Here is a 27,149-nt window from a genome sequence, read left to right on the forward strand (position 1 = left end):
ATCGTCTGACTCCTTTCTAAGTCTGGATTCACTTCCAACATTTTATCATTTGTATCTTCCAAGTCACGAAACATCCCCAAGAGTCCCCCGAGTGTGAAGTTTTCCGCAGGGTCGCCTCCTCCGGGACACGGTCATCCTTTCATCACTTTTCCTCATTATGCCGGTCAGCTGCATTCCCTTCTTCTCTGACTGCGTTTCCAGTCTCAGCTGCATTCCCTTCTTCTGTGACTGCGTCTCGCATTTAGAACAGCAGCAGCGTGGCCACCATTCCCTCCTCAGCTGCTTCTCCTACACCTTCATTTGCATTCCATTCAAATTTTACTTCCAATCTTATCACTTTTCATTCTTTGCTGCATTTTCATGTTTGTTGGTCAATTCTTTCTTTCAATTACACTTTTGTAAAATGCCATGTGGGTCTGTTGCTGGGAGGCCACACAACTGCACTCTGCCATCTGTGCATGCACTGAGGAACAGAGGGGCAGCGAGCAGTCATGGAAGTCATGGAAGGGACGACTGGTCACTAATCATTATGCATCTATTCCGTAGTGATTCACAGACTGCCAAGTTTCTACTTTCTGCAGTTACTCATTGTTAACAACACTTCAGTAACTGAAATGTGAACATTGTTGTTGAGACTGCTGTTATTTAACTGCACCTTGATAACTAAAATCCATGCATATTAGAACCATGAAAAGCAATAACAGCCGGTACTCAGTACTGGGAACTGCTGGGTTCCTACCTATCTTTCAAGGCATGTAATTGCATTTTAAAGCACAACGAGGGATAAAACTGCCTGCACCCTGCTTATACTTTATTTTGAGGACTGGGATAGTAGAGGAAGTGATGTAAATGAGTTCTAATGCAATTATGGAAAGTGATTCCATATGCTATACAAAAAAGAAAAAAAATAGAAGGAAGATACATAGTTTTCAAATCTTTTAAAAGTACTTAGCATTAATAACTTACTTTTGGCTCTACCAATGTGAAAAGCTGTTAACCTGTTTTCTCCTTTCTTAAAACTCTCAATATGAGCCAACCCTCATGGCCTAGTGGTTCAAGTTTGGTGCACTCTGCTTTCGGCCCGGGTTCAGTTCCCGGGCGCAGAACCACACTCGTCTGTCAGTAGCCGTGCTGTGGGGGCGGCTCACATAGAACAACTAGAAGGACTTACAACCAAAACGTACAACCATGCACTGGGGCTTTGGGGAGGAAAAAAAAGAGAGGAAAATTGGCAACAGACGTTAGCTCAGGGCACATCTTTCCCAGAAAAAAAAAAAACCACTCTCAATATGTTCCACACATAATTAAAGTCTCTAACCGATTCTGAGACTCCATATTTGAATTACTATATGTTACCCCATTCACTAATGTACAGATTGTCAAAAACAGGCCAGGGTAAAATATTTTGGTCTTCTGAAAAGATGACCTGTTTGCTCAGAATTTTGTTAATCGAACAAAATTGAACAGAAACTAAATTCATTTTTTTGGTACTAGAAACTCAGTATCATATGAAACCAGAAATGTCCTCCTTCATGTACCAGTGATGCTACAAGAAAGGAAATAATGTGGAAATAAATTATTCTTCCTGCTTAAGAATATATAGTTCTCAGATATTTGTAGCCTCCTTAAAGTATGGTTTCTAAACGGAAATGGAGAGAGGGAGGACAGGTAAACTGACCTCTCACTCTATCAGCACACAGTAAAGCCCAACACGTAACATCGCCTGCCCGCCCATGTCTGTCCTATGCATAGCTTCCAGCCAGCATTTGAGTACCTCTCAAGTATGTACCACTGAGGCTCATCAGACATTAAGGAAAGCCACCCCAGCAAAATAATCCTAAGCAGGCATTTATGCTTATGATATGGCAGGCAGTGTTCTAAGCATTTCACATATATTAACTAAATTAGGGCTGACAGGAACCCTATTTGGTTCTACATAGAGATGACACAGCACAAAAGAACTGTCTTGTCCAAGGTCAAACAGCAAGGAAGCAGCAGAGCCAGGTGTCAAGCCCAGCAACCTGGCCCCCGAGTCCATGATCTTAACTTCCACACAGCTCACCATAAAAAGGGAGACCAAATGCACAGGGAAGGGTGGGGAAATCTGAGGAAACCAAATGAAAGGAACAGAAGAAAACTCTTTTTAAAAACCAAAACTATAACTCATATTCTAGATATGATTAGATACTGCATCTATAGAGTAAGAGTAAGATGATATGAAAAACAAGCAATTACAGAATAAAGAACTTGTGGGGGATAAAATGAAAAATGAAAGCTAAAATAAATATTCAACAAAATGACTAGAAAAAAGAAATCTTTCCTCTATAAATACAAACACAAACTTAGAAGATCAGCAGAAGTGGTTCAAAATCTGATTACCAGAAATTCCAGAATTAGAACAAAGAACATAGGAGGGAGGTTATCAAATAAAATCTGCCAGGACTGAAGAAGCTGAAACCTTCCAAATACCCTAATCAAAGAATGAGAAGAGGCCCACACCACCGCAGGCCATCATGGAATTTCAGGTGCGGAGAGAAGAAAAGCTTCTGGGGGAAGAATGAGAACCAGAATGGCACTGACTTCCCAGTGGCAACACAAGAGGCTGTGAGACAAAGATCTGGGCCAGCAACGCTCTCAGAGAAAATTCACAGCAGCCAAATTAAAGGCAATTGCAGAAATGCAAGGAGATAAATTCACCTCCCATGTTCCCCTTCCTAGGAAGACACTAGAACGTGGTATACAGCAAAAGAAGGCATAAGCTAAGACAGGAAAATCTGGGATCCAGGAAATAGTGGATCCTATCTAGAAGGTCTAGAAGAGACAGGGTGACAGTGGTTTGACAGACGTAGGTTGTAGCAGGAAAGTTATAAGGTGGGTAAATGACAAAGCATCTAAGAAAAAATAAGGATAGAGAAGGAAAATTAGACACACAGAAAAATATAAGGTGACAATCAACGCAACGAAAAACCAGAAGCTGTACCACAAAGGAAATTTTATCATGGCAGTGACTGGTATTTATACAACCGTAACGATATAAACACTGATTCCTGATTTATCTAAAATCATGATACAAGTATCTGGAAGGAGGGGGAAGAGGAATTAGGAGGGGTGTAAGTTAAATTTTCATCTATCATAAAAGGAAGGCCATTTGGACTCAAAGTCTAAATTATTATCAATAAATAGCAATATTATTTAATATGTAAAAGTAACTTCTAAATCTGTCTTGAGTTTTTAACCAAGAGTATATATTTCTTTGAAAATTTTTCTTTAGTTTATTGAAAGAATTTTTTACAAAAAGAAACCAACAGAAGGGATCCAATTGCACCATGAAATCGCAAGTCTTTATTCCTTTTTCTTGGTTCTGTTTACAAAGATGCTGCTCAGCGTGTTCTGCTCTTCATTTTCTCTCTTGTCCGTTTACCAGGTCTCTTCTACAGAAAAAGAAATACCACATGTGGTCACACAGCAGTGTGGCCTTCTGCCCCAGTGTCAGGATACACAGGGAAAGAAAGGGAGCAGGTGGGTGTGGGGGTGGGAGAGGAGGCAGATCTGGCCTCTCACCTGACCCCCTGGCTCACTTACATTTGACCCTTTCTTTCCAGGCCTCTTGAGGCCCTTGCCGTGAGCTGTCTTGGCCCGGAAGCTGGATACATCATCGTAGCTCTCACGAGTGTTCCACTTGGAGCCTTTCTTCTTTCCACCAAAACCAAACTTCTGGTTTTTATAGCGTCGTTTTGCATTGGGCCTGGAAAAAGTGGTCTTACAGCTCACCTGCAGCACTGCAAATCCTGATGAATCTCATGGCCCAACAATACCATCAGTTTCCTGTCTTAAGGCAAAGCCCCTTAGACACCACTGTTACCCAGAATCTCATCCTTAGCCCTCCATTCTTACTCTACCAACTCCCCAGGCAAGCTCGTCTATTTACAGTTTTAACCACTAGAGCAGGAAAACTAACAAAGCAAGAACCAGGAAAGGACACACATACATCTGTGGCTCACCATTTATCTTTGGAAAGCTTTCTAGTTTAACTAAATCTTGCTAAATCATCCTCAGTTGTTTCTAGTCTCAATTTATTACATGCAGTTAACATTCAAATGTAATAAATTTTATAACTGGTCATTCTACAGGAATCTCAAATTTAGCATATCCCAGATCACCTGTCATCTCCCTTCCTAGCCTGGTTTCACCTCCAGGATATATGCCCTAACATGAGGTAGGTGGTACTACCATCTACTCAGCCACCCAGGCCAGAAACCTGGGAGTCAGCCTGGATTCTTCCTTTCACTCTCTACACCCAACTCAATTACTGAGTTCTGCTAATCTAACCCCGTGAATATTTCTTCATTTTCTCTTCTCTATCTCCATCACCACTTTCAGGTCATTATCATTGCTCTCTGGACTTTTGTAATAGCCTCCTAATCAATTTCCCTGCCTCCTTCAAGTCCATCACTTACACAAGTACCACTGTAACTTTTTAAAAGCATGAATATGGCCTGCTCATTATTTTGAGTAAAGCCCATCAGTGTCCCCCACCACCTACTGGATAAAGCCCAAGCTTCTCAAGAAGGCAAACAAACATGCTTCTGTGACTCGGCCCAGGGCCCCACCCAGCTGCCTCTCACCACTCCCTGCCTCACACTGTATTCCTACTGACACCAAATGCTTGCTGTTCCTCACACAAAAACCTGCTGTTTTCATCTCTATGCTCTTACTCATTTGTGTTCTTCTCTCCCCAAAATCTGTGTCTCTCCTAGACTTCTGGTTAATTCTTACCCACCCTTCAGACTAAGCTCAGGTGGGAACCCTCCTCCAGGAAGCCATCACCAGACCCTGAACCCTGGACCATGTCAGATATTTCTAAAATGTGCTTCCATACTACTCCCTAAATGCCTCTATCATAGCACTTACTTTGTTACACAGAAATTATCATTTCCCCCAGGCCTGGTGTCCAGGTATGTGTAAAGGTAAACTAAAAAGAACTATTATAATATCTAACATTATCATCTTTTAATCTTCATACCATTATGAGGCACATACAATTTTCTCAGGTGAGGAAATTAACATCTAGATAGGTAAAGTAACTTGCTCAAAGCTCCCCTCCTAATGAGGGGCCGAGTCCGGATCTGAACCCTAGGTTAGGTGCTCTTAACCATCACACTGTGAAATGGGAAATCAACTTTTATTGAGTATTTACTTAAAATGTGCCAAATCCTTAAATCGCCTTACTTTGTCTTCAAAGACTGATATGGCTAAAAGGACCCATCACACAGCCCTGTAAGTCTGGCCGCAGGCAGCAGCTGCACTCTTGGGCCTCTCCTTGTGGAGGTCCCTGCCACACTCAGGAGCTGCTGGCACAGCACCCACCACAAAACAAAACTAAACAAAAATAGTTCATACCCCTTCTTCATCTGCTGGCCTTTAGCTCCTTCCTTCGTGCCCCGGGCACCAGGTTTCTGATCTCCCTCAAGGAAATCCAGTTTATCAGAGAAGCCTGGGAGTGAGGAAGTACTTTGATCAGCGCCATCACATTTTAAAAGCTTAAACTTCAAAAAAAGGTTGTTACTGAATTGATTTTAAGAGGCACATCTTGCTCCCCACACCATCCCCAAACCTTAGCTCCAACAATTCCCAAGGCTCCAGAGACTCTGTATTAGAATCAACCCTAAGGTACCCAGTCCTGCAGGTCCCTCCATGCTTAGGAAGGAGACATACTGACCTTTCTGATACTTCTTAATAGCATTCATCATATGTGCCTTCTCCTGCTGCCTCTTCTGAAGAACCTCTGTTTGCACCTGGGACAGGGACACAGGACTGTTACACCCATTCCAAACAATCACTGCAAGTGTCTACATCCTCTCAGGAACAACACTGTGATAACACCACCACCCCTGAACCGTTACCATGTGCCAAAACTACGCTAAGGCTCTAAGTATATTCTCAGTTTATCTTCACAACAACCCAGTGAAGTAGAAATTCTTATCACCCCCCCATAGTGAAGCACAGAGAGGTTAAGTAACTTGCTTGAGTCACAAGGCGAGAAAGTGCAGAGCTGAGATCCACACCCAGGCAGTCTGCACTCTTACCCCATTACACAATCCCGCCTACAAAACCGTAGCAAATCATGTTTAAGTCTACATCCAATTCTCCCCATTCATTATATCTGGGCAGATTAAATATCTAACCTACTGTCACTAGGCACGAAAGTACCAACAGAAAAAAACAATTTCCCCAAAAAACAAAAAAGAAAAAAACCTTTAAGGACAAAAGGAGACGTTTATACTCTAAGGCAGAGTTTCTCAGTCTCAACACTACTGACAGTTTGGACAGCATAATTACTTGTTGGGGGCTGGACAGCCCATCTTGTGCACTGCAGGATGTTTAGCAGCATCCCTGCCCCCTACCCAATAGAAGCCAGAAGCCAACTCCCCACCAAGATATGACAACCAAAAATGTCTCCAGACATTGCCAAATGTTCCCTGGTAAGCAAAATATCCCCAGCTGAGAACCACTGCGCTGAGGTTTCCTCAAATTAGAAACAGTGAGCTAATGGGCCCAACTGAATTCTTTGCTTTTGATAAATTACGTTAAACCAATTGCCCATGTCTTTGAGTTGATCTCAGCCATCAACCACCAGATCAATCCAAGAAATCCACAGCTGCCCTTCTGCAGAGGACAGGACGCTAATCTACTCTTACTCCACTGAGGATCTATCAGTGAAATGAGTCCAAATATAGACTGCAGCTCAGCACCCCAGATCATAAGTGTTTAGGTCAAAATGTTGACAAAGTCTTAACACCCATGCTGATCCTCCTTATACTCATTTCTTCCCATAACCCTAACTTTAATTCCTATCATCTTCTTTCTTGGGTGACCACGAAATAAAGCAGAAAAACCAAGACAAGTTTCATGGTATGCCTGTTCTGGTTTTACATTAGAACATAGACATTCATAGTTCAAACACACAGGTGCCATTTTTTCTCTCAGATTGGGTGACAATCAATAATATGATTCCTTCAAGGACTTTACAACAATTTAGGCCAGTGATTCTCAAACCGGATGCATATTGGAATCATCTGAGAAGCTTTTGGGGGAAGGGAAGGAAATATACATAGATTCCCCAGAGATTCTGAGGCCGAGAGAGCTGGTTTAAAAAATTTCCCCAGGTGATTCTGCTGTGAGGTCAGCTTTGGAAACCACTGATCTGATCCCAACTCTTCACTGTACAGATGTGCAAGGTGAAGCCCAGAGAGGTGACAGACTCGCTTGCAGTTACTGCACTACTCCTGGTGACACAGTGGTGTCAAGGAAAGACTATGCTCAAGGAAAGACAGCACACACCCCCCACTGTGAGATCAAACACACACGGGGCATAGAACCAAATCAGACCATGGCAATCTGGCCTGAGAAACACACTTGCTCATCCTACTCCCTGCACGTTTTCCTTCTCACCTTCTTTCCATATTTCCTAAGTGCTCTCAGTTGCTTAGCCTTTTCCGACTTCTCCATGGCGGCCTGTTTAGCCTGTAGCTTCTGTCGAATCTAAAACACAAAATGTTGTCAGCTTATGTTAATTTGAATCTGGGATGACTGGTACTTAGGGTGCATTGGAGCAGGAAACAGATATTTCCAGTTCTGCAAACTATGGAGTTCAAAGGAACCTGGTAAATCATCTATTCCAAGCCCTGTGTTTTACACATGAGGATAAGGAGGCCCAAAGGCTGAGCACTTTGTCCAAGATACCAAAAGTATCAGCAGTGGAGCTACAACTTGAAAGTGGCCTTTCCACTCCCAGTGTGCTGTTTGTTCCATTATACAAAACCGCCTGCTTACAGCTGTGCCAGGAGAAACTAACTTCTCCCCCATCCGTAGTGTCTGCAAACTGAGGTTAAACCAGCATGCAGCCTCAGTTCCCTTCTCCAACATATCACACACACATCAAAAACTCAGACAGATGTCAGGGACCTAGCCTCTTCCATCAAACACACACATTTCAGTTAAAAGATGAGCAGCTGTCAATGTGAATGTACAGAGACGTGTCTGGGGTCATCTCGACATTAGCTTCCCGGAGTACCACCAAGACAAGAGCTCCTGAAAATCCAGCTTGAGACCCAAGGGAACTATTTAAATAAATCTAGGATTAGATTTTGGCAATTCTCTTTCCTCCCACAGTTAAATGAGGACCAAGTTCTACCTAACTCTAAATCATAATACACCTGAGCCATATATTAAATCCCTCATTTTATAGAAGACAGAACTGAGGCCCAGAGCAAAGGGACTGTCCACGGGTTATAGCACTGCCCCCGGGCAATGCTGGGACAAGCACTGTGTTTTTCTACACACCACGCCGCCATGCCAGCTAGGAAATGCAAAAGGCCATCTTCACCTCAGGGACCACACTTCTTACAGTACTTCTCCTCCTCTTAATTGTTGAAATTAGGAAAAAGTCCTCCTTATATTTATCTAATTGGTGGTGACTGGCCTGAGTCTGAAGCAGACAATCGAGATAATAAGTGTCCTGTGACAACTGGCTCCCTATTATCCAGCTCAGTCTTTTTTTTAAACAGTATAGGAGACAAGCCAGCTGAAAATACTTAAGTACAAAGCCACAGCTTTCCAGAGAAAACCTTGTTTCTTACCTTCTGCATCTGCTGATCAGACTTGGCCATCTCTGCAAAATAATCATCGGGCCTCTTGGTAGGGACCTTGAGCTGATGGAGGCGGGGTAACACTGCAAGCACTGCGGCCTGGGCCTGGCGGTAGCTGAGGATGTGGGACAAGGTGTGAAATAAGCTACAGGAGAGGGCCCTTACATTCCTTCTCACTGCCTCTCGTGACTTAGCCAAGGTCAGAAGGACTTGCAACATCTGACCTCCACCAGCAAGAACAAACACACAAAAACTGAAATAAAATCTCACTAACTTAGTATCTGGGAGAAATTTAGCTGTACACACTTTTTAAAAAGCAGGGAAATACTGCTAAAAATAAATAAGCAATTTAAGAAAATGACCACTCTAAAAGTACCCATTAACTTACAAACTAATTCCAATTATGAATTCTTATGTAGTCACTAAAAAAAGTCCATATAAAAACCTTCCATAAGTAAATTTTTGTCCTTATAATTGAATGCACAAAAAACTTGAAAACTGAGTATTTCAAAATAAAATAAACTGGACCTTGAATTGTGACTGGTGGACCAAGGGGCTCTTCTCTCAACCAAGGAAAATCTCCCAGATCTTTTTTTTTTTAATTTTTATTTATTTATTTTTTTCCCCCAAAGCGCCAGTAGATAGTTGTATGTATGTCATAGCTGCACATCCTTCTAGTTGCTGTACGTGGGACACAGCCTCAGCATGACCAGAGAAGAGGTGTGTTGGTCCCCGACCGGGACCCGAACCCGGGCCACCAGCAGCGGAGCGCGCGCACTTAACCACTAAGCCACGGGGCCGACCCTCCCAGATCTTTTTAATCAAAAGAAGCCTTTGTCCTTACTCCCAAGCTTAGGATACCTTCTGAGGAGTATAGGCTCACTACTTGCCCCCTCTCCCCACTCTCTAGCATAGGGACCCACAACTTCTCCCACATTTTAAAACATACAAGCTCATCTCCCGCTGGAAGTCATCTTCCGGATCAACAGCTTTCTGATCCTTGCTCTGAGATGTTGACTGAGGTCCACTGATTTCCGGCACCGGAGCCAGGGTCACATCAAGCCTTTCTACCCATTCCAGATCCCGCTTGAATTCTGCCAAACATTGCTTCAGGCCATTCTAGGAAATTCAGACACTGAGCTCATAAGAAGAGCACAAGACCACGGACAAAGCGCTAGCCCCCAGTACCCGGACGGGAAACTGACCGCCCTCGTAACGCACAGGCCGCGTGCTTCCTGGAACAAGAACTCAGTCTCCCAAGCACCGCAGAGCCTTGTGCGCATCCCACGTCCGAGTACTCCGACCCGGCGCCCGAGCTCACCACGTCGTTCACGGCCTTCTTCGGCCCCTCCAGTACCACATTGAGGCCTGGCTTCAGGAGCCCTCGGGAAAACGCATCCTGCAACTGCAGCGCACAATCGGCGGTCAGTACCAGAGTGCAGGGGGCCCTCGCCCGCGCCTGGCCCGCGAGCTCGGCTGACACTGACCTCTCTGTCCGTGACAAGAGAATCATCAGAATCCGAGTCCGAACCCGAGAGCGGCGGCGTGTCCATCTTGCGGCGCGCACGTCCGACACCTACCCGAGGGAGCAGCGTGGCCCGAGGCCCGCGCGGCGGGGAAAGCGCGCCTCTCGCCGCCGCGGCCCGCCTTCAGCCCCTGTTCTCCGGCCGCGGCTCCACGTGGACTCGAAGCGCCCCAGCTCCCCCTGCTCACCACGGCTGCGGGACTTTTTCATCGGACTTCCGCTTCCGGCCGCTGCTCCACACTTCCGGTTTGCTGTTGCCATGGGAACCGCCGCGGCGCTGGAACGTGCCGGGGTTGCTTGGGCTCCGTAGCGGTACTATCCGTGGATACGTGCGTGGTCTGGGGATCCGAGGAGAAGAAGCGAAAGGTGGGAGGGGGTACCGGGGGGTCGTCAGGACGAGCAGGAAGCCGCGAAGGTGCGAAGGAAAGGGGAGCAGCGCGGGCCGGGGAGGGCGCGGGGACGCGGGGCGGGAGACTTCGGGGGCGGGGCGGGCCGGGGCGAGGCGACGCGACGCGCTTCACCCTCACCGGCAGCGCTCGGTCTCCCGCAGAACTCGGGCTGCGGACCATGTCGACCGTGGTAGCTCAGTCGCTGCATGTTTTTGGTCTTCGATCCCACGTGGCCAACAATATCTTCTTCTTCGATGAACAGATCATTATTTTTCCTTCAGGAAATCACTGTGTGAAATACAATGTGGATCAGAAGTGGCAAAAATTCATTCCAGGTAAAACTCTTTCCGTCCAGACGCTCATTAACAGTATCTACCAGATGTAACACCATAATCCTAACACAACGATTGAAAGGAAAATTTTTTGGCCAACTTGAATATACATATGGTTTTATAAATGTAGAAGAAATACGTCTACTTGCATTATTTAATATATAGATTAATCAATCACACATACATAGTTAAAGTCACATGTAAAATAATGTTAATTTAAAAGTGCTTTTTTTCCACTGTGATTTAATGAAAAAAAATTTTTTAGAGAGTCTTTTCATGCATCTTCAATATCATTGTCTTTGTTATCACCAGGGCCACTTTTTGAGTTGTCCAACGGTTTTCCAGAGTACACTACCTTCATTACAGCACCTTTTGAATTCATGTGTGATGAAGACACTGGAGACTTTATCCCAAATCACAAATAACTGTTTGTGTACTGTTACATTTGTTTTTGTTCGCAATGGTCTTGATGATATACATGATTTCTGTAATTTAATCACTTACTCTCTTTTTCCACCCTTTGTTACATTTCATTTTACCACATACGTGGGTAACCCTATGTAAGATATAGTTTTGTTTTTGCTATTTACTAACTTTATATAAATGGAGTCACAGTATATGTATTCTGTAACTTGCTTCTTCTGTTCAACATCATGCTTTTGAGATTAGTGCATCTTGATACATGTTACATGCATCTTGAGTTCATTTTATTGCTATAGGATGTTCCATTGTATGAATCTAATGTCTCAAATGTATCTATTCATTCTAGTGTTGGTGGACATTTGGGAAACAGTTTTTTGCTATTAAAAACCATGCCGGGGCTGGCCCCGTGGCATAGCGGTTAAGTTTGCGAGCTCCGCTTCAGCTGTGGGGGTTCGCAGGTTCAGATCCTGGGTGCGGGCCGAGGCACCGCTTGTCAAGCCATGCTGTGGTGGCATCCCATGTAAAGTAGAAGATGGGCACGGATCCTCAGCAAAAAGGAGGATTGGCATCGGTTGTTAGCTCAGGGCTAATCTTCCTCACAAAACAAAACAAAACAAAACAATCCCATGCCACTGTAAACATTCTTACATTCATATATGCTCATCCATGTGTGCAGATTCTCCAGGGCACACAGCCAGGACTAAAATTACTGGGTGATGTGGTAGTACCAATTTACACTGCCACCAGGAGTGCATGAGAGTTGCCGTTCTTCCACAACCTCACCAATCCTTGGTATTGTGCAACGTCCTAATTTTTTGCTAATCTGGTGGTCAAGAAAGGGTATCTTGTTAGTTTTAGTGTGCATTTCTCTATTACTTATGAGGATGAATATTTTTTCACGTTTGTGGGCTATTCCTGTTTAGTCTTCTGTGAAATGCCTTATTCAAGTCTTTTACTCATTTTACTATGGTTTTTTTGGTAATTTTCTTATTGACTTATGGGCACACTATATATTCTGTGTACTAATCCTTTGTCTGATATACGTATTGCAAATAATTTTTCCCAGTTTGGGGCTTATGTTTTCTTCCTCTTATGGTATCTTGATGGACAGAAATTCTTAGTTTTAACGAAGTCAGGTTTATCAACATTTTCCTTTTTGTGTCTTGTTAAAGAATTGTTCCCTACTCCAAGATTATTAATATATTCTCCTATATTATCTCTTTTTTGCTGTATACTTTTGCCTTTCACCTTTGCGGCTCTGAGTTAGCGTGGTGCTTAGTGTGTTAGGGAACAGCAAGGAGGCCAGTGTGGCTGGAGTGGAGTGAATGGAGGAGTAGGGAGCGAGAGGTGAGGCAGGGAAGTAATGGAGAGCAACAGCACATAGGGCTTTGTAGGTCAAGGGCTCTTACTCTGAGTGAAATGAGAAACTGGAGGGATTCTGAGCAGAGTAACATGATATGACATGTTTCAGCAGGTTCATTCTGGCTACTGTATAGAGAACAGATTTAAGGAGGGGCAAGGGAGGAAGCGGGAGACCAGTTGAAAGACTATTGCTATAATCCAGGTGAGAGAAAATGGTAGCTTGGAGCAGGCTGCAGGCAATAGGGGTGGTGATAAGAGATCCAATCCTGGCTGTGTTTTGAAAGTGGAGTTGACAGATTTCCTCATAGACCTGAGGTCGGGTGGAAGAGAAAAGGAAGCAGCAAGGTTTTTGGCCTGAGCAGCTGGAAGGATGGAGTTGCTGTTGACTGAGATAGAGGACTTACCCACAAGGTGCAGTAGGGACAAGCCGAGGGCCCATGATACTTTTAGGGACCCAAGAACATATTTTAATTTTAATTTATTTCAAAATCAGGAAAAAATGAATTTAATAATAATATATAATAATGAATCCAACTTGGATTATATTCCTCTTTATGCCAATGCAGTCACAAAATATAATTTTTAACATTTTTTAATGGAGGAAGGGGCCCGTGAAAGCAAAAGTACCTAGGGCCCAGGAAAATCATAAAGTGACTCTGATTGCATTTCCTAAATAAAGTACGTGCACTTGAATCTTTGCCTCAGGCTCTGCTTTCTAGAGGACCATGGCTGTCATTCTTTTGCTCGTTACCTCACAGTTGCAAGATGACTCCAGATATCTCCAGATATCACCTCTATATTCCAGGAAAAGGGGAGTAGAGTGCATCCATCCTGGTTTTCAAGAAAGCACAACTTCACCATAAAGCCAGTCCAGCAGACTTCTGCATCTGTCTCATGGTCAGAACGTCACATAGATCACCTAACTGGGAGGGAGTCTGAGGAAGCCAGTAGTCAGCATCCCAGCCTCAAAAGTAGACAAGAGCATTGAGTGCCAGCCACTGAGGGCATAGAGGCATCTATGACCTGACCCTGTCCCACCCCTCTAGACCTGTCTTTGGTGGCCCCTGGCTCACATCCAGTGCTCCAGCAGTAGCCCACTGTCTGCGCTTCTCCCACCAGGCTGTACCTTTTCTCACATCTGCACCTCTGCTCCTCGTACCACCTGCCGATCCCCTATCCCACTTTGTCCTCCTTCAGGAATCGTTCCCTGACTTCTCCTTTCACCTTGGCCTCAGTGAGATGCCCATCCTTGTCACTTTCATAATACCCCAGACATAACTGTACCAAGGGACCGCACGGATTGACAGTTACCCGTTTCTGCACTTGTCTCCTGTCGCATCAGCACTGCCCACCACTGTGCCAGGTTCATGCTGGATCTTGGTGAAAGCGTGATCTACCCTCATTATCCCCTTCCACCTCTGTTTGCAGGCTCAGACAAGAGTCAGGACATGTTGGCCTTGTCCATCAGTCCCAATCGGCGATACCTCGCTGTCTCCGAGACTGTGCAAGAAAAACCTGTCATCACCATTTATGAACTGTCGTCCATCCCTTGCCGGAAGCGCAAAATCCTTAATAATTTTGACTTCCCAGTTCAGAAATTTGTTAGCATGGCTTTTTCTCCAGACTCCAAATACCTGTTGACTCAGACATCACCTCCAGAGTCAAACCTTGTCTATTGGCTGTGGGAGAAACAGAAGGTAATGGCCATCATGAGAACCGACTCTCAGAACAGCTCTGTCTACCAGGTATGCCCAGCAGACAAGTATCGTGCCGATTATAAAAATAGTAAGAGCTCTTTTATTGAATGCTTTCTATGTTTCAGGAGCAGTGCTAATTTCTTAACATGCATTTTTAAATTTAGTCTCACAACCATATCTTGTGTGCATGATTGTTATCCCTATTTTACAGATGAGGGAACTGTGCCTCCAAGAGGTTAAGTCTCTCACCTGAGATCACAGAGGTAGTGAATAGTAGGGCCGGAAGTCCCTGACTCCAGTGCCTGTCTTCTTTACTCTGGCCCAGAACTGCCTTCTGGTCACAGGTCGGGCCCAGAGGTGGGCTGATCAAACTCACTCTCTCTTCCTGGTCCTGGCCTCTCCCCAGCAGCATTGCTGGACAGTGGGAAGATTTCAGGAATGTAATGTGATGGTAGATCTCTAGGAAGCTGTCATTGAAATTACACTTATGTGGGGAACAGAATTTTGGTTTGAAGGCAAAATGAAGAGGACCTGTTAGGAGGCTGGTTGACTGCTTAGGCAGTGGTTCTGAAAGAGTTTTATCTTGGTGCGGTCAACCCAGTCCAGGGTCTAGTACTCTGTTTTAGAAGCTCAAGAACTCAGTTCTGTTCATGTTCAGAGATACCAGCTAGTCAGCATCTCAGGCATGGACTCAGTTATTCTCACAAGAGGCTGATGTAGAAACCAGCATATCACAGCCAGAACACTCCCATCATTTATCCAGTGTATTTCCTCCCTAGTCATAGAGAACTTGGGAGATGAAATTAATAACCAGAAGGTTGCTTGGTGACCACAGAATCAGACCAAAGGCAGGTAGAGCCAGAAAATTATTTCATCCAGGCCACGATGAGGCCTGGTACAGCATCCCTGATCAGAGCAGAGAGCACCTCCTCTCAAATAGATTCCCTAAATGCTTATTGGATGCCCACTGTGAACCCAGCGCTGGGAATACAGAGATGAAAAAGCCACAGCCCCTCAGGGCTCACGATCTCATGGAGGTGGCAGGCTGGCTGCCCATTCCTGTAGACTGGAATGAGGGTGCAGATAAAGAAGCTTGTTGGTAGGAGACCACATAGAAGTCTCTGATACGTGGTTCATTCCCCCTGGACAGGGCACGTGAACCTGCCACATCCTCATTTTTCTGCGTTTCCAGCTGAGCCTTCATTCTGTTTTGTTTGCACAGTTTTGCTGTTGTTGAGACCTGCTCCTACTGCTTTTTGGCCTTTGTAAGGTGACTATTGTAGGCTTCCTAGTGGCCTTTGTAAGGTGACTATTGTAGGTTTCCTAGTGGCCTTTGTAAGGTGACTTTTGTAGGCTTCCTAGTTTGAGACTCATGGGCCCTGTGAATATAATGGATATAGATCTGTGCTCTTGTCAAATAGGGTATCAAAATTATATGATTCAGTGATGTTTAAAGGATACTCTGAGCTACCTAAAATAAATATTAATTAGTAAAATGGGAAATAATTGCATCAAGATTTGTTTTATAAATCTTTTTCTTTTCATCTTTCACATTTTACAGGTGAGCTTCAGTCCCCAGGACAACACTCAGGTTTGTGTCACTGGAAATGGGATGTTTAAGCTTCTCCGTTTTGCCGAGGGAACCCTGAAGCAAACCAACTTTCAGAAGGGAGAACCCCAGAACTACCTAGCCCACACCTGGGTGTCTGATGACAAGATTGTCGTTGGCACTGACACCGGCAGGCTCTTCCTCTTTGAATCTGGAGATCAGCGCTGGGAGACAAGCATAATGGTCAAGGAGTCCACCAGCGACAGGAAGAACCTGAACATGATCCAGGAATCAGAGAGGTAATGGCGCCCCCTGGGCTGGTGCGCTCGTGAAAGTATGCTCATCGTACTAATAGCGTTACACCAAAAACAGCATTCTTTGCAAATCACTCTACCTTTAAAATCAACTCTTTTCATTTTCCCTCTGCCTTTCTACTGGTCCTCTATATTCAAGCACAAATTTGACAGTTATATGACTGTAGCCTAGAGACAATTCTTTTTATTTTTATACTTAACCTTATTTTATAAGCATTTTAGTATGACTAGTCATTCAAAATATATTTTGAAATTACAGATTTTCAAAATATATTTTCTATTGGCTGCCTGATTTACTGAATCAATTCAATAAATGTCCACCAAGTCCTTACAGTGTGCAAGGCATCCTGCTAGGTGCTGGGGACACAGGTCCTCAGGGACGTTACAGTTCGGTAGGAGGCAGCAGAACAACAAGGAAGTGCAAGAAAATGTTATCAGGAAATCTGACAAAAGCTTATGGGCTAAAGTGGGGGCTCAGGCCAATTTTACCTCTTCTACAGCCAATAATAATCATATCTCACACATATCATAATGTATGTACTAGATACTGCCTTATGTACTTGATATTTTCATTTGAGTCTTACCTGTATAGTACATATTATTGTCATGCCCATTTTATAGACAAGGAAGCTGAGGCTCAGAGAGGTTAAGTGACTCACCCAAGATCACAGCACCGTTAAGTGGCAGGGTCAGAATTCAAACCCAGATCTGTCTGACTGCAGAGCCTGAGCCATCGACCGCAATGGCATACTGTAGATTCTTCTTCCTCAGTAACTGTCTGTCCACCCATTTCTCACCATCCCCCATGCCAATAACATCTCCTTTTTTGTCATGAGTATGTTAAGTTTCCTAATAAGTTCCTGTGCCCTCCAGTTTGCTGTGTTCATAATCCTTCAGTGGGTCCAGGGCTCCAAGAATACAGCCAAAACTCCTGGACGTGGCCCCCCCATCCCTGCTGCTCTGAGCCTTCTTCACGTTGGGAGCATCCGCTCTTGCTTCTGTCTGCCACACATGCTGTGTGCCCTTTCCTGCTCTGGGGTGTGGCCATGTGTAGTTCTCTCTGCCCCCCCCCACTACCCTACTCTCTAGACACATACACGTACCTGACGTACTCCTGTTCATCCTTCAGATCTCAGCCGGGGGCTCTCAGCCTCTGCTCCTCTCGGATAGGTGCACCTCCTCAGTAACTGCCCTCAGAAAATCCTCGTGACCTGCTGACTGGCTGCTCCCATCCTACTCAGCTTCCCCCTAACAGTCCTTATCACATCCTCCCCAGACTATAAGCTTCTGACGGCAGGAACTGTGGCAGTCTCATTTACCGTTGTTTCACAGAGTTGTTAACACAGTATAATGCCGATAAATATTTGTTATAGGGATGGATGGATGAATGAATGAATGAATGAATGAATGAAAGAGAGGAAGGAGGGAAGGAAGGAAGGAGGGAGGGAGGGAGGGAGAGAGGGTGGGAGAAAGGGAGGAAACCTGGATTCAAATCTCAGTTCTTCCACTTACTAATTGTGTGATCTTAGGGGCCGGCCCCGTGGCTCAGCAGTTAAGTGCACACGCTCCGCTACTGGCAGCCCGGGTTCGGATCCTGGGCGTGCACTGACGCACCGCTTCTCCAGCTGTGCTGAGGCGGTGTCCCACATACAGCAACTAGAAGGATGTGCAACTATGAGATACAACTATCTACTGGGGCTTTGGGGGGAAAAAGAGGAGGAAGATTGGCAATAGATGTTAGCTCAGAGCCAGTCTTCCTCAGCAAAAAGAGGAGGATTAGCATGGATGTTAGCTCAGGGCTGATCTTCCTCACGAAAATAAATAAATAATAAATTGTGTGATCTTAGACAACTCAACTCCTCTGAGCCACTTTTTTCTAAACAACAAAATGAAGATAATAATAATAATAACATTAGTAGTAGTGACCACACGAGGTTGTGAGACTACCAAATAAATGTGTAACCTTCCAATCTTTGTTTGGAGTTCATGGAGCATTCCCCGGCCAAAGAGTAACGTTTTAGCTCTGGGAAAGGGGCCCAAACTGGGTGGTTTTCTCCCACACCCAAAGACAGCCCTTCTTTCTCATCCCTAGCAGAATTCATCTCCTTGGGATTGTATCTGTAAACTTCATGTCCTATTTTCTTTTTCTAGCTTGATCCAATTTCCAACAATCAGTTCACCGGTCCCTTCCTATGAACGGGCCGTGACGACCAGCAGCCGCAGCCAGATAACCATGCCCCAGGTGTTTGCCATTGCGGCCTATTCAAAGGGATTTGCCTGTTCTGCTGGGCCAGGGAGAGTTCTACTGTTTGAGAAGATGGAAGAGAAGGATTTTTACCGTGAGAGCAGGGAAATCCGGGTAAGGAGGGGAGGAAGAAGCAAAAGTGGGGTCCTACTGGCACCTGTTCTGCAGCAGCCCAGTGCTGACAAGGAGTTTGATGGGGAGGAGATCCGCCGTAGTGCTGAGCAGAAACGGGGACTTGAGCCATTTATCCTGAGGAAAGTTTTAGGATGAGTTGGACAGAATTGGGGTTTAGAATTAAGAAGATCTGCATTTGAATCCTGAGAGAGAACTTTGGCAAATTCTGTTTTCTCTTTGAAGCTTAGTGTTCTCATAAAAATTGTTCTATTATGATATGTATTGATATTTAATGTCAAGCATACTACCTGGGACATAGGAAGCATCCAGTAAATGTTTGTGGAATAAATGATACAAATGGTTGTGGAAAGAGATCATATCTGGAACCAGGAAGGGTTCTGGGTGTTTGACAGTAATCTTTGAGGAAGGGTCTTAGAGGATGGATAACATTTGAGAGGAAGAAACAGATTAGGAATTCCAGATGGAAGGAACAAATTAAGCAAAGTCACCACTGACAGGAAGCAGGTGGTGTGTTTGGGGTATATTCTGTTCCCCAGTGGACGGGGACTGAAGTCACTTAAAGGGAGAAGATGAGAGCTAAGGCTGGTGAAAGATCTCAGATGCCAGCTTGAGGAGTGTGTATGTAATTCAGCTGGCAACCTGTTTTTTGGTGCAGAAGTATTGTGCTTAAGAAGAGCAATCTGCCTATAAAATGTAGTGGGGATGATTTGGAGGCATTGGACGTGAAGTGGTTAAAAATACATTGAATGAGTTAAACTTGACTCTGACACTTGTTCACTGAGTGACTTAAGATGAGTTGCTAAATCTAGCAAAACCTGTGTTTCTTCATTGAGAAAATAGCCTATCCCTCGTGGTTATCAAAAGGATGGAACAACATCTGTCTAAATTACTGTATGCAGTGCTTGGTGCTCAATAAGTAATAGTAGTTATTATTACTGTGATTAGGGGCCAGGTAAGTAACAAAAAAGCTACTGAAGCCAAGAAGTAGTGAGGTCTAGGATCACGGCAGAGTAGCAGGGGAAGTGGGAAGGGAAAGAGCCTCTGTGAAAGTTAAGTCTATAGGACTTTCCTTGAGTGGATGTGGAGGACAGAGGTAAGCAGCTCTCAGAGGTGATGCCTGGGCTGTCAGCCTGATGCCTGGGAAAAGGTGCCAGAGATGGGAAAATTGAGGGTAAGAGCAAGGTGGGTGGAGACTGATGGGAGGCATTAGGAGTTTCCTTTGCTTAGAAATCAATTCATTATTTTGTTTGTCTATTCATTTAACAAATATTTATTGAGTGTTTACTATAAGCTCCGTGCTAGGGGCTAGCACAGGGGATATGGTAGGGAGGCAAACACACTAAGAGCCTGCCCCTGGGGCTCAGTCAACAAGCAAACAAGCAAATATGAACAGATTGTTGAATGGGATCAATGCTGTGAAGAAAATAAAGCCACGAAAAGGACAGAGGGCAAGAGGAGATTCTGTTCTAGAGAGGGCGGCCAGGGGAGGCCTCCCTGAGGAAGCTGACATTTGACCAGAGACCAGAATAAAGTGAAGCAGTTGGAAATGTGGTTTAGACTTTGGGAGTGAGATCAGTATGTGCGTGCGCACGCACGCGCGCACACACACACACTGCTTAGCTTGTGTCTGGCATGGAGTTGACGCTTTATTTTTACTATTTTAAGTGTTTATCACTGTAATGACTTTCACTTCTATTGTTTTCACTGAAACCCTCCTATTAGGTAAAATCACTGAGAGATAAAATATAGACAGAGAAAAAAACAGGACTGAGGACAAAACTTAGCATTTCCTAATTTAGAGACTGAGACATGATGAGAACCCAGCAGAGGACACTGAGAAGTCTTGGTCATTCACTCATTCATTCAGCAAATGTCTGTTGAGTACCTACCGTGCCCAGGCTCTGTGCTCGGTGCCTGCTACATGCCAAACACTGTTCCAAGCACTAGGAGACAGCAGTGGGACAACACAGACACAATCCTTGGTCTTCAGGCTCCCTTTCTGCTTCACACAGTGTGATAAATGAGACAGCAGAGGGAGCTCCCTGGTGCTGTGGGCACGTTGAGGGAATATTGGCCGACCCATCCCAGGGTGGGTCAGGGAAGGCTTCCTAGAGCCCTCGCTGCCCTGGTGGAGCAGGGGAAGTTGACTATGTAAGGAAGGGGCAGGGGGTGTAGAGGAAGACAGAACTGCAGGCAGAGGGAGGGAAACACAACAGCCCAGTGTCCTAGACCCCAGGGAGGCAGACGCCACTGTCACTGCTACAGGCTTTAGAAAAGCCAAGAAGGTGAGGACTGAGCAGGGGCCTCTGGCTTTGGTGACCAGGAAATTTCTGATGTTCATGAGGATAGTTTCAGTAAATGATGCAGTGAGAACAAAATTATAAGGAATGAAGAACTGAGTGATAACTAGGTGGTAAGGAAGAGGAGATGGTATGTGCAGGCCAGACTTTCCAGAAATAAGGAAAAGGAAATCTAATTTATAATGTCTACTTGGGAACTACAGGCCTTCTCAGAGACTGCTGGCAGGAGGGGTGTGACCCCTTCTCTTTTCTCTGCCCTACCACCCACCCCACGTGGAATAAGGGCTGTCACCTTCCCCTCTGCTGCCCTGAAGTGTACACTGGTGTACTTGGTGCAGGTGGGTACCCACAGTGGCTTCCAACAGGTGGGCAAGAGTGGGATTTAGACTAACGCTTATTTTGAGAGGAGACCTCAAATTGAGATATATAGACTGATCATTTTTATGTATGCCGCTGTCTTAATATTCAGCCTCTGATCACTTAGAGGTGAATACAAAACCCGCAGGATCAGAGACAACTCAAGCCCTCCCTTCTCCACATCTGAGGAGGATCCCGGGAAGCATGCTGGTCTGGGAGTCTGTAAGCTAAAAGTATCTGAGAAAACTCAGAAGCCCAAGGACACACTGGCAATGCAGGGACCTTACTGAGCTGTTTTGGGTCTTGGGCAGATTCCTGTGGACCCACAGAGCAATGACCCGAGTCAGTCTGACAAACAGGATGTCCTCTGCCTGTGCTTCAGCCCCTCAGAGGAGACCCTGATTGCTAGCACCAGCAAGAACCAACTCTACAGCATCACCATGTCCCTGACGGAGATCAGCAAGGTGAGTCTTCCCAGCAGCGCTTCCTTCCAGCCCAGGAACTGCTCACCACGTGGGCAAATGTTAATCCAAAGTAGCTGGGCGTGGGCTCATTCACTCCCTTCGTAACAAAGGAAAAGACACTTGAATTTTAAGATGTCCGTGTAGAAGCACTCTGATAGCCTCGATGGGACTGTGATTGCTGCAGCCTCTTTGGAGAATGCCTTGGAGATGTCTATCAGATTTAAATTATATGTATCCTTTTACCCAGCAACTGTACCTCAGGAATTGAATGTACTGCTATACCTGCTCCTGTGCCCCAAAATGTATATATAAAAAGGCTTATCATTGCTTTTTTTTGGTTTTTAAGTAACAAAGGAAGTTGGTATAAATACACTGCAGACATTGCAACAAAAAAGCACTATTAAAGATAATCACTTTGTACTTGTAAAAGGTTCACTTCATCAAGATATTACAGTTTTGAATTTGTATGCACCTGATAGCATGGATTCAAAATATATAAAGCAAAATTTGACGGTTCAGGGAAAATAGACCACCTACAATCATAGTAGGGGATTTTAATGTATCTTTATCAGTAATGGTGTTTTTTTTAAATAACGGTTGTATTGAGTTATAATTCACATACCATACAATTCACCTAAAGTGTACAATTCAATGGATTTTAATGTATTTACAGAGTTGTGCAACCAATACCACAGTCAATTTTAGAACATTTTCATCATTTCAAAAAAAAAAACTTATACTCTTTAGCTATTATCCCCCCATCACCCCCTTCCCAGCCCTAGGCAACCACTAATCTGCTTTACGTCTCTATAGATTTGCCTATTCTGGACATTTAATACCAATGTATGGACCTTTGTGACTGGCTTCTTTCACTTAGTGTAATGTTTTCCAAGTTCATCCTCATTGTAACATGTATCAATACTTTATTCCTTTTTATGGCTGAATAATATTCCGTGGTATGGATATACCACAACTTATGGGTTGTTTCCATATTTTGGATATTATAAATACTGCTGCTGTGAACATTTGTGTTCAAGTTTCTGTACGGACTTATATTTTCATTCTTCTTAGGTATATACCTAGGAGTGGAATTGCTGGGTCACATGGTAACTCCACATTTAACCATTTAAGGAACTGCCAGATTATTTTCCAAAGTGGCTGCACTGTTTTATATTCCCATCAACAGTGTAGGAAAGTTCTGATTTCTCTGTATCCTTGCCAACACTTAGTCTCTGACTTTTTGATTATAACCATTCTAATGGATATGAAGTAGTATCTCATTGTGGTTTTGATTTTCATTTCTCTGATAACTAATGATGTGGAGTATCTTTTCATGTGCATTTGACCATTTGTATACCTTCTTTGGAGAAATGTCTATTCAGATCTTTTGCTCATTTAAAAAATTGTGTTATTTGTCTTTTTATTACTGAGTTGTAAGAGTTTTTTATGTATTCCAGATACAAGTTCCTTATCAGATATGTCATTTGCAGATATTTTCTCCCATTTTGTGGGTTGTTCTCACTTTCTTGATAGAGTCCTTTGATGCACAAAAGTTTTCAATTTCGATCAAATCTAATTTATCTACTTTTCTTTTGTTGCTTGTGCTTTTGGTATTATATTTAAGAATCCATTGCCAAATCTGAGGTCTTGAAGATTTACCACTGTATTTCTTCTAAGAGTTTTATAATGTTTGCTCTAACATTTAGGTCTTTGATCCATTTTGAGTTAATTTGCATATATGGCATGAGGCAGGAGCCTAACTTCGTTTTTTTCCATGTGGATATCCAGTTGTCCCAACACTGTTTGTTGTAAATACTATTCTTTCCCCCGTTGAATGGTCTTGGCATCTTGGTTGAAAATCAGTTGACATATGTGTTTATTTCTGGACTCACAATTTTATTCCATTGATCTGACTATTCTTGTGCTAGTACCACACTGTCTTGATGACTGTCGCTTTTTTTGTGTGTGTGTGTGAGGAAGGTCAGCCCTGAGCTAACATCTGCCAATCCTCCTATTTTTGCTGAGGAAGACTGGCCTTGGGCTAACATCTGTGCCCGTCTTCCTCCACTTTATATGGGATGCCGCCATAGCATGGCCTGACAAGCAGTGCATTGGTGCACACCCGGGATCTGAACCTGGGCCACCAGCAGCAGAGCGTGCGCACTTAACCTCTACGCCACGGGCCTGGCCCGATTACTGTTGCTTTGTAGTGAGTTTTGAAATCGGGAACTGTGAGTCCTCCAACTTTGTTCTTCTTTTTCAAGATTGCTTTGGCTATTCTGAGTATCTTTCAATTCCACATGAATTTTAGGATCAGCGCTCCAATTTCTACAAAGCAGCTATCTAGGATCCCTATAGGGATTGCATTGAATTTGTAGATCAAGTTGGGGAGTATTGCCATCTTAACAATATTAAGCCTTCGAATCCATAAACATAGATGTTTTTCCGTTTATTTGGATCTTGTCTAACTTCTTTCAACATGTTTTGTAGTTTTGAGAGAATACTTCTGCACTTTTCATGTTAAGTTTATTCCTAATTGATGCTATTGTAAGTCAGATTTTCTTAATTCCATTTTTAACTGTTCATTTCAAGTGTATAGAAATACAATTGATTTTTGCATACTGATCTTGTATCCTGCAGATGCAGAACTCACTTATTTTTTAGTAGATTCCTTAGAATTTTCTATATACAAGATCATGAAATCTGCAAATACTTCTTTTCCAATTTGAAAGCCTTTTATTTCTTTTTCTTCCCTAATTGCTCTGGCTAGGATTTCCAATACTATGTTATATAAGAGTGACAAGAGTGGGCATCCTTGTCTTGTTCCTGATCTTAGAAGGATAGCTTTCAGTTTTTCACCATTGAGTATGATGATAGCTATAGGTTTGTCATATATGGTATTTATTATGTTGAGGTATGTTCCTTCTATACCCATTTTATTGAGAGTTTTTATCGTAAATGGATGTTGAATCTTGTCAAATGTTTTTTCTGCATCTATTGAGATGATCATATGATTGTTATCCTTCATTTTGTTAATGTGGTGTATCCTGTTGATTGGTTTGTGGATGTTGAATCATTCTTGCATCCCTGGAATAATTCCCACTTGATCATGGTGTATGATCCTTTTAATGTATTGTATTTGGTTTGCTAATATTTTTTTGAGGATTTTTACATCTATGTTCATTGGAGATGTTGGCCTGTAATTTTCTTTTTTTGTGTCAGCCTTGTCTGGTTTTGGTATCAGGGTGATGTTGGCCTTGTAAAATGAGTTAGGAAGCATTCCTTCCTCTTCAATTTTTGGAAGTGTGTGAGAACAACAGGTATTAAATCTTCTTTGAATGTTTGGTAGAATTCACCAGAAGCCATCTTGTCCTGGACTTTTGTTTTCTGGGAGGTTTTTGATTACTGTTTCAATCTCCTTACTAGTGCTTGGTCTATTCAGATTTTCTATTTCTTCATGATTCAGTCTTGGAAGGTTATATGATTCTAAGAATTTATCCATTTCTTCTAGGTTGTCCAATTTGTTGTCATATAGCTGTTCATAGTATTCTCTTATAATCTTTTGTATTTCTGTGGTATCCATTGTAACTTCTCTTTTGTTTCTGATTTTATTTGTTTGAGCTTTCTCTCTTTTTTTCTTAGTGAATCTAGCTAAAGGTTTGTCAATTTTGTTTATCTTTTCAGAGAACCAGTTCTTAGTTTCATCAATCTTTTCTATTGTCTTTTTAGTCTCTTTTTCATTTATTTCTGCTCTGATTTTTATTATTTCCTTCCTTCCACTGACTTTGGGCTGCATTTGTTCTTTTTCTAGTTCCTTTAGGTGTAAAGTTATATTGTTTATTTAATTTTTTCTTTCTTGAAGTAGGCCTGTATTACTATAAACTTCCCTCTTAGTACCGCTTTTGCTGCATCCCGTAGATTTTGGTATGTCATATTCATTTTCATTGTGTTGAGGTATTTTTTGATTTCTCTTTTGATTTCTTCATGGACCCAATCATTGTTCAGTAGTATGTTGTTTAGTCTCCACATATTTGTTATTTTTCCAGCTTTCTTCTTGTAGTTGATTTCTCATTTCATACCGTTGTGGTCAGAAAAGATACTCGATGTGATTTCAGTCCTCTTAAGTTTATTGAGACTTATTTTGTGTCCCAACATATGGTCTATCCTTGAGAATGTTCCATATGCACTTGAGAAGAATGTGTATCTGTTGCTTTTGGATGGAATGTTCTATATATCTATTAAGTCCATCTGGTCTAATGTTTCATTTAAGGCTGATGTTTCCTTGTTGACTTTCTGTCTGGATGATCTATCCATTGAAGTAAGTGGGGTGTTAAAATCCCCTACTATTATTGCATTGCTGTCAGTTTCTCCCTTTAGGTCTGTTAATAATTGCTATATATATTTTCGTGCTCCTTTGTTAGGTGCACATATATTAATAAACGTTATGTCTTCTTGATGGATTGTCCCCTTTATCATTATATGTCCATCTTTGTCTCTTATTATCTTTTTTGGCTTGAAGTCTATTTTGTCTGATATAAGTACGGCTACACCTGTTTTCTTTTGGCTGCCATTTGTTTGGAGTGTCATCTTCCAACCCTTCACTTTGAGCCTATATTTGTCTTTAGAGCTGAGACAAGTCTCCTTGAGGCAGCATATTGTTGGGCCCTGTTCTTTAATCTATCTAGCCACTCTCTGTCTTTTGATTGGTGAATGCAGTCCGTTTACTTTAGCATGATTATTGATATATGAGGACTAAATACTGCATTTTTATCTTTTGTTTTCTGGTTGTTCTATATTTTCATTGTTTCTTTTTCCTTGTGTTCCTGTCTGCCATTTCAATTTGATTATTTTCTGTGATGTTTTTCTCAATTTCCTCTTTTTTTATGTTTTGTATCTCCACTCTAGATTTTTGTTTTGTGTTTACCATGATGTTTGTATAAAACATCTCATAGATAAAATAGTCCTTTTTCTACTGATAGCACCTTGTCTTCATTTGTCTAAATGGGTTTCATCCTTTTCCTTTTCCACTTTTATGTTTCTGTTGTCACAAATTATTTTTTTATGTTGTGAGTTGTTACCAAATTGAAGTCACTATAGTTACTTTTAATGCTTCTTTTCCCTTTAATCTTTATGCTGTAATTGTTTAGCAACCTATTCTGATAATAGAGTTGCAATTTTCTGATTTTGTCTATTTATCACCTTACTCAAACTTTTATGTACTTTCGCCTTTTTGTTTCACGTAGGAGAGATCCTTTCAGCATTTCTGATAAGGTGGGTCTAGTGGTGATGAACTCCTTCAGCCTTTGTTTGTCTGGGAAGGCCTTTATTTCCCCTTCATATCTGAAGAATTACTTTGCTGGATAGAGTATTCTTGGCTGACAGTTTTTATCTTTACACATTTTGAGTATG

At 42.9% G+C, this 27,149-nt stretch overlaps 2 protein-coding genes across 7 annotated transcripts in view; one reads left to right on the top strand and one right to left on the bottom strand.

Annotated features, from left to right (window-relative positions):
* Positions 1-2,975: 2,975 nt before the first annotated feature.
* Positions 2,976-10,348, bottom strand: EBNA1BP2 (EBNA1 binding protein 2). Its single transcript, XM_058552147.1, has 9 exons — positions 10,136-10,348; positions 9,970-10,053; positions 9,598-9,767; positions 8,640-8,763; positions 7,453-7,542; positions 5,720-5,795; positions 5,401-5,494; positions 3,583-3,745; positions 2,976-3,431 (listed from the first exon to the last, which is right to left on the bottom strand). Exons 1-9 carry the CDS (start codon positions 10,199-10,201, stop codon positions 3,381-3,383), a joined length of 918 nt encoding a protein of 305 aa, XP_058408130.1. The 5' UTR covers positions 10,202-10,348; the 3' UTR covers positions 2,976-3,380.
* A 210-nt stretch (positions 10,349-10,558) lies between these two features.
* Positions 10,559-27,149, top strand: part of CFAP57 (cilia and flagella associated protein 57) — an 84,144-nt gene continuing 67,553 nt past the window's right edge. For all 6 annotated transcript variants that reach the window (XR_009221803.1, XM_058552141.1, XM_058552142.1 and 3 more), the window contains exons 1-6: positions 10,559-10,588; positions 10,724-10,897; positions 14,108-14,424; positions 15,938-16,224; positions 18,391-18,598; positions 21,588-21,740. Coding sequence is in view for 5 of the 6 variants with exons in the window: in XM_058552141.1 (XP_058408124.1) it covers positions 10,741-10,897; positions 14,108-14,424; positions 15,938-16,224; positions 18,391-18,598; positions 21,588-21,740 (1,122 nt within the window). In the remaining variant the exon portion in view is untranslated. The remainder of the gene's footprint in view (positions 10,589-10,723; positions 10,898-14,107; positions 14,425-15,937; positions 16,225-18,390; positions 18,599-21,587; positions 21,741-27,149) is intronic.

The sequence above is a fragment of the Diceros bicornis genome, chromosome 13 (genome assembly GCF_020826845.1).
Source record: "Diceros bicornis minor isolate mBicDic1 chromosome 13, mDicBic1.mat.cur, whole genome shotgun sequence".
Taxonomy (NCBI): Eukaryota; Metazoa; Chordata; class Mammalia; order Perissodactyla; family Rhinocerotidae; genus Diceros; species Diceros bicornis.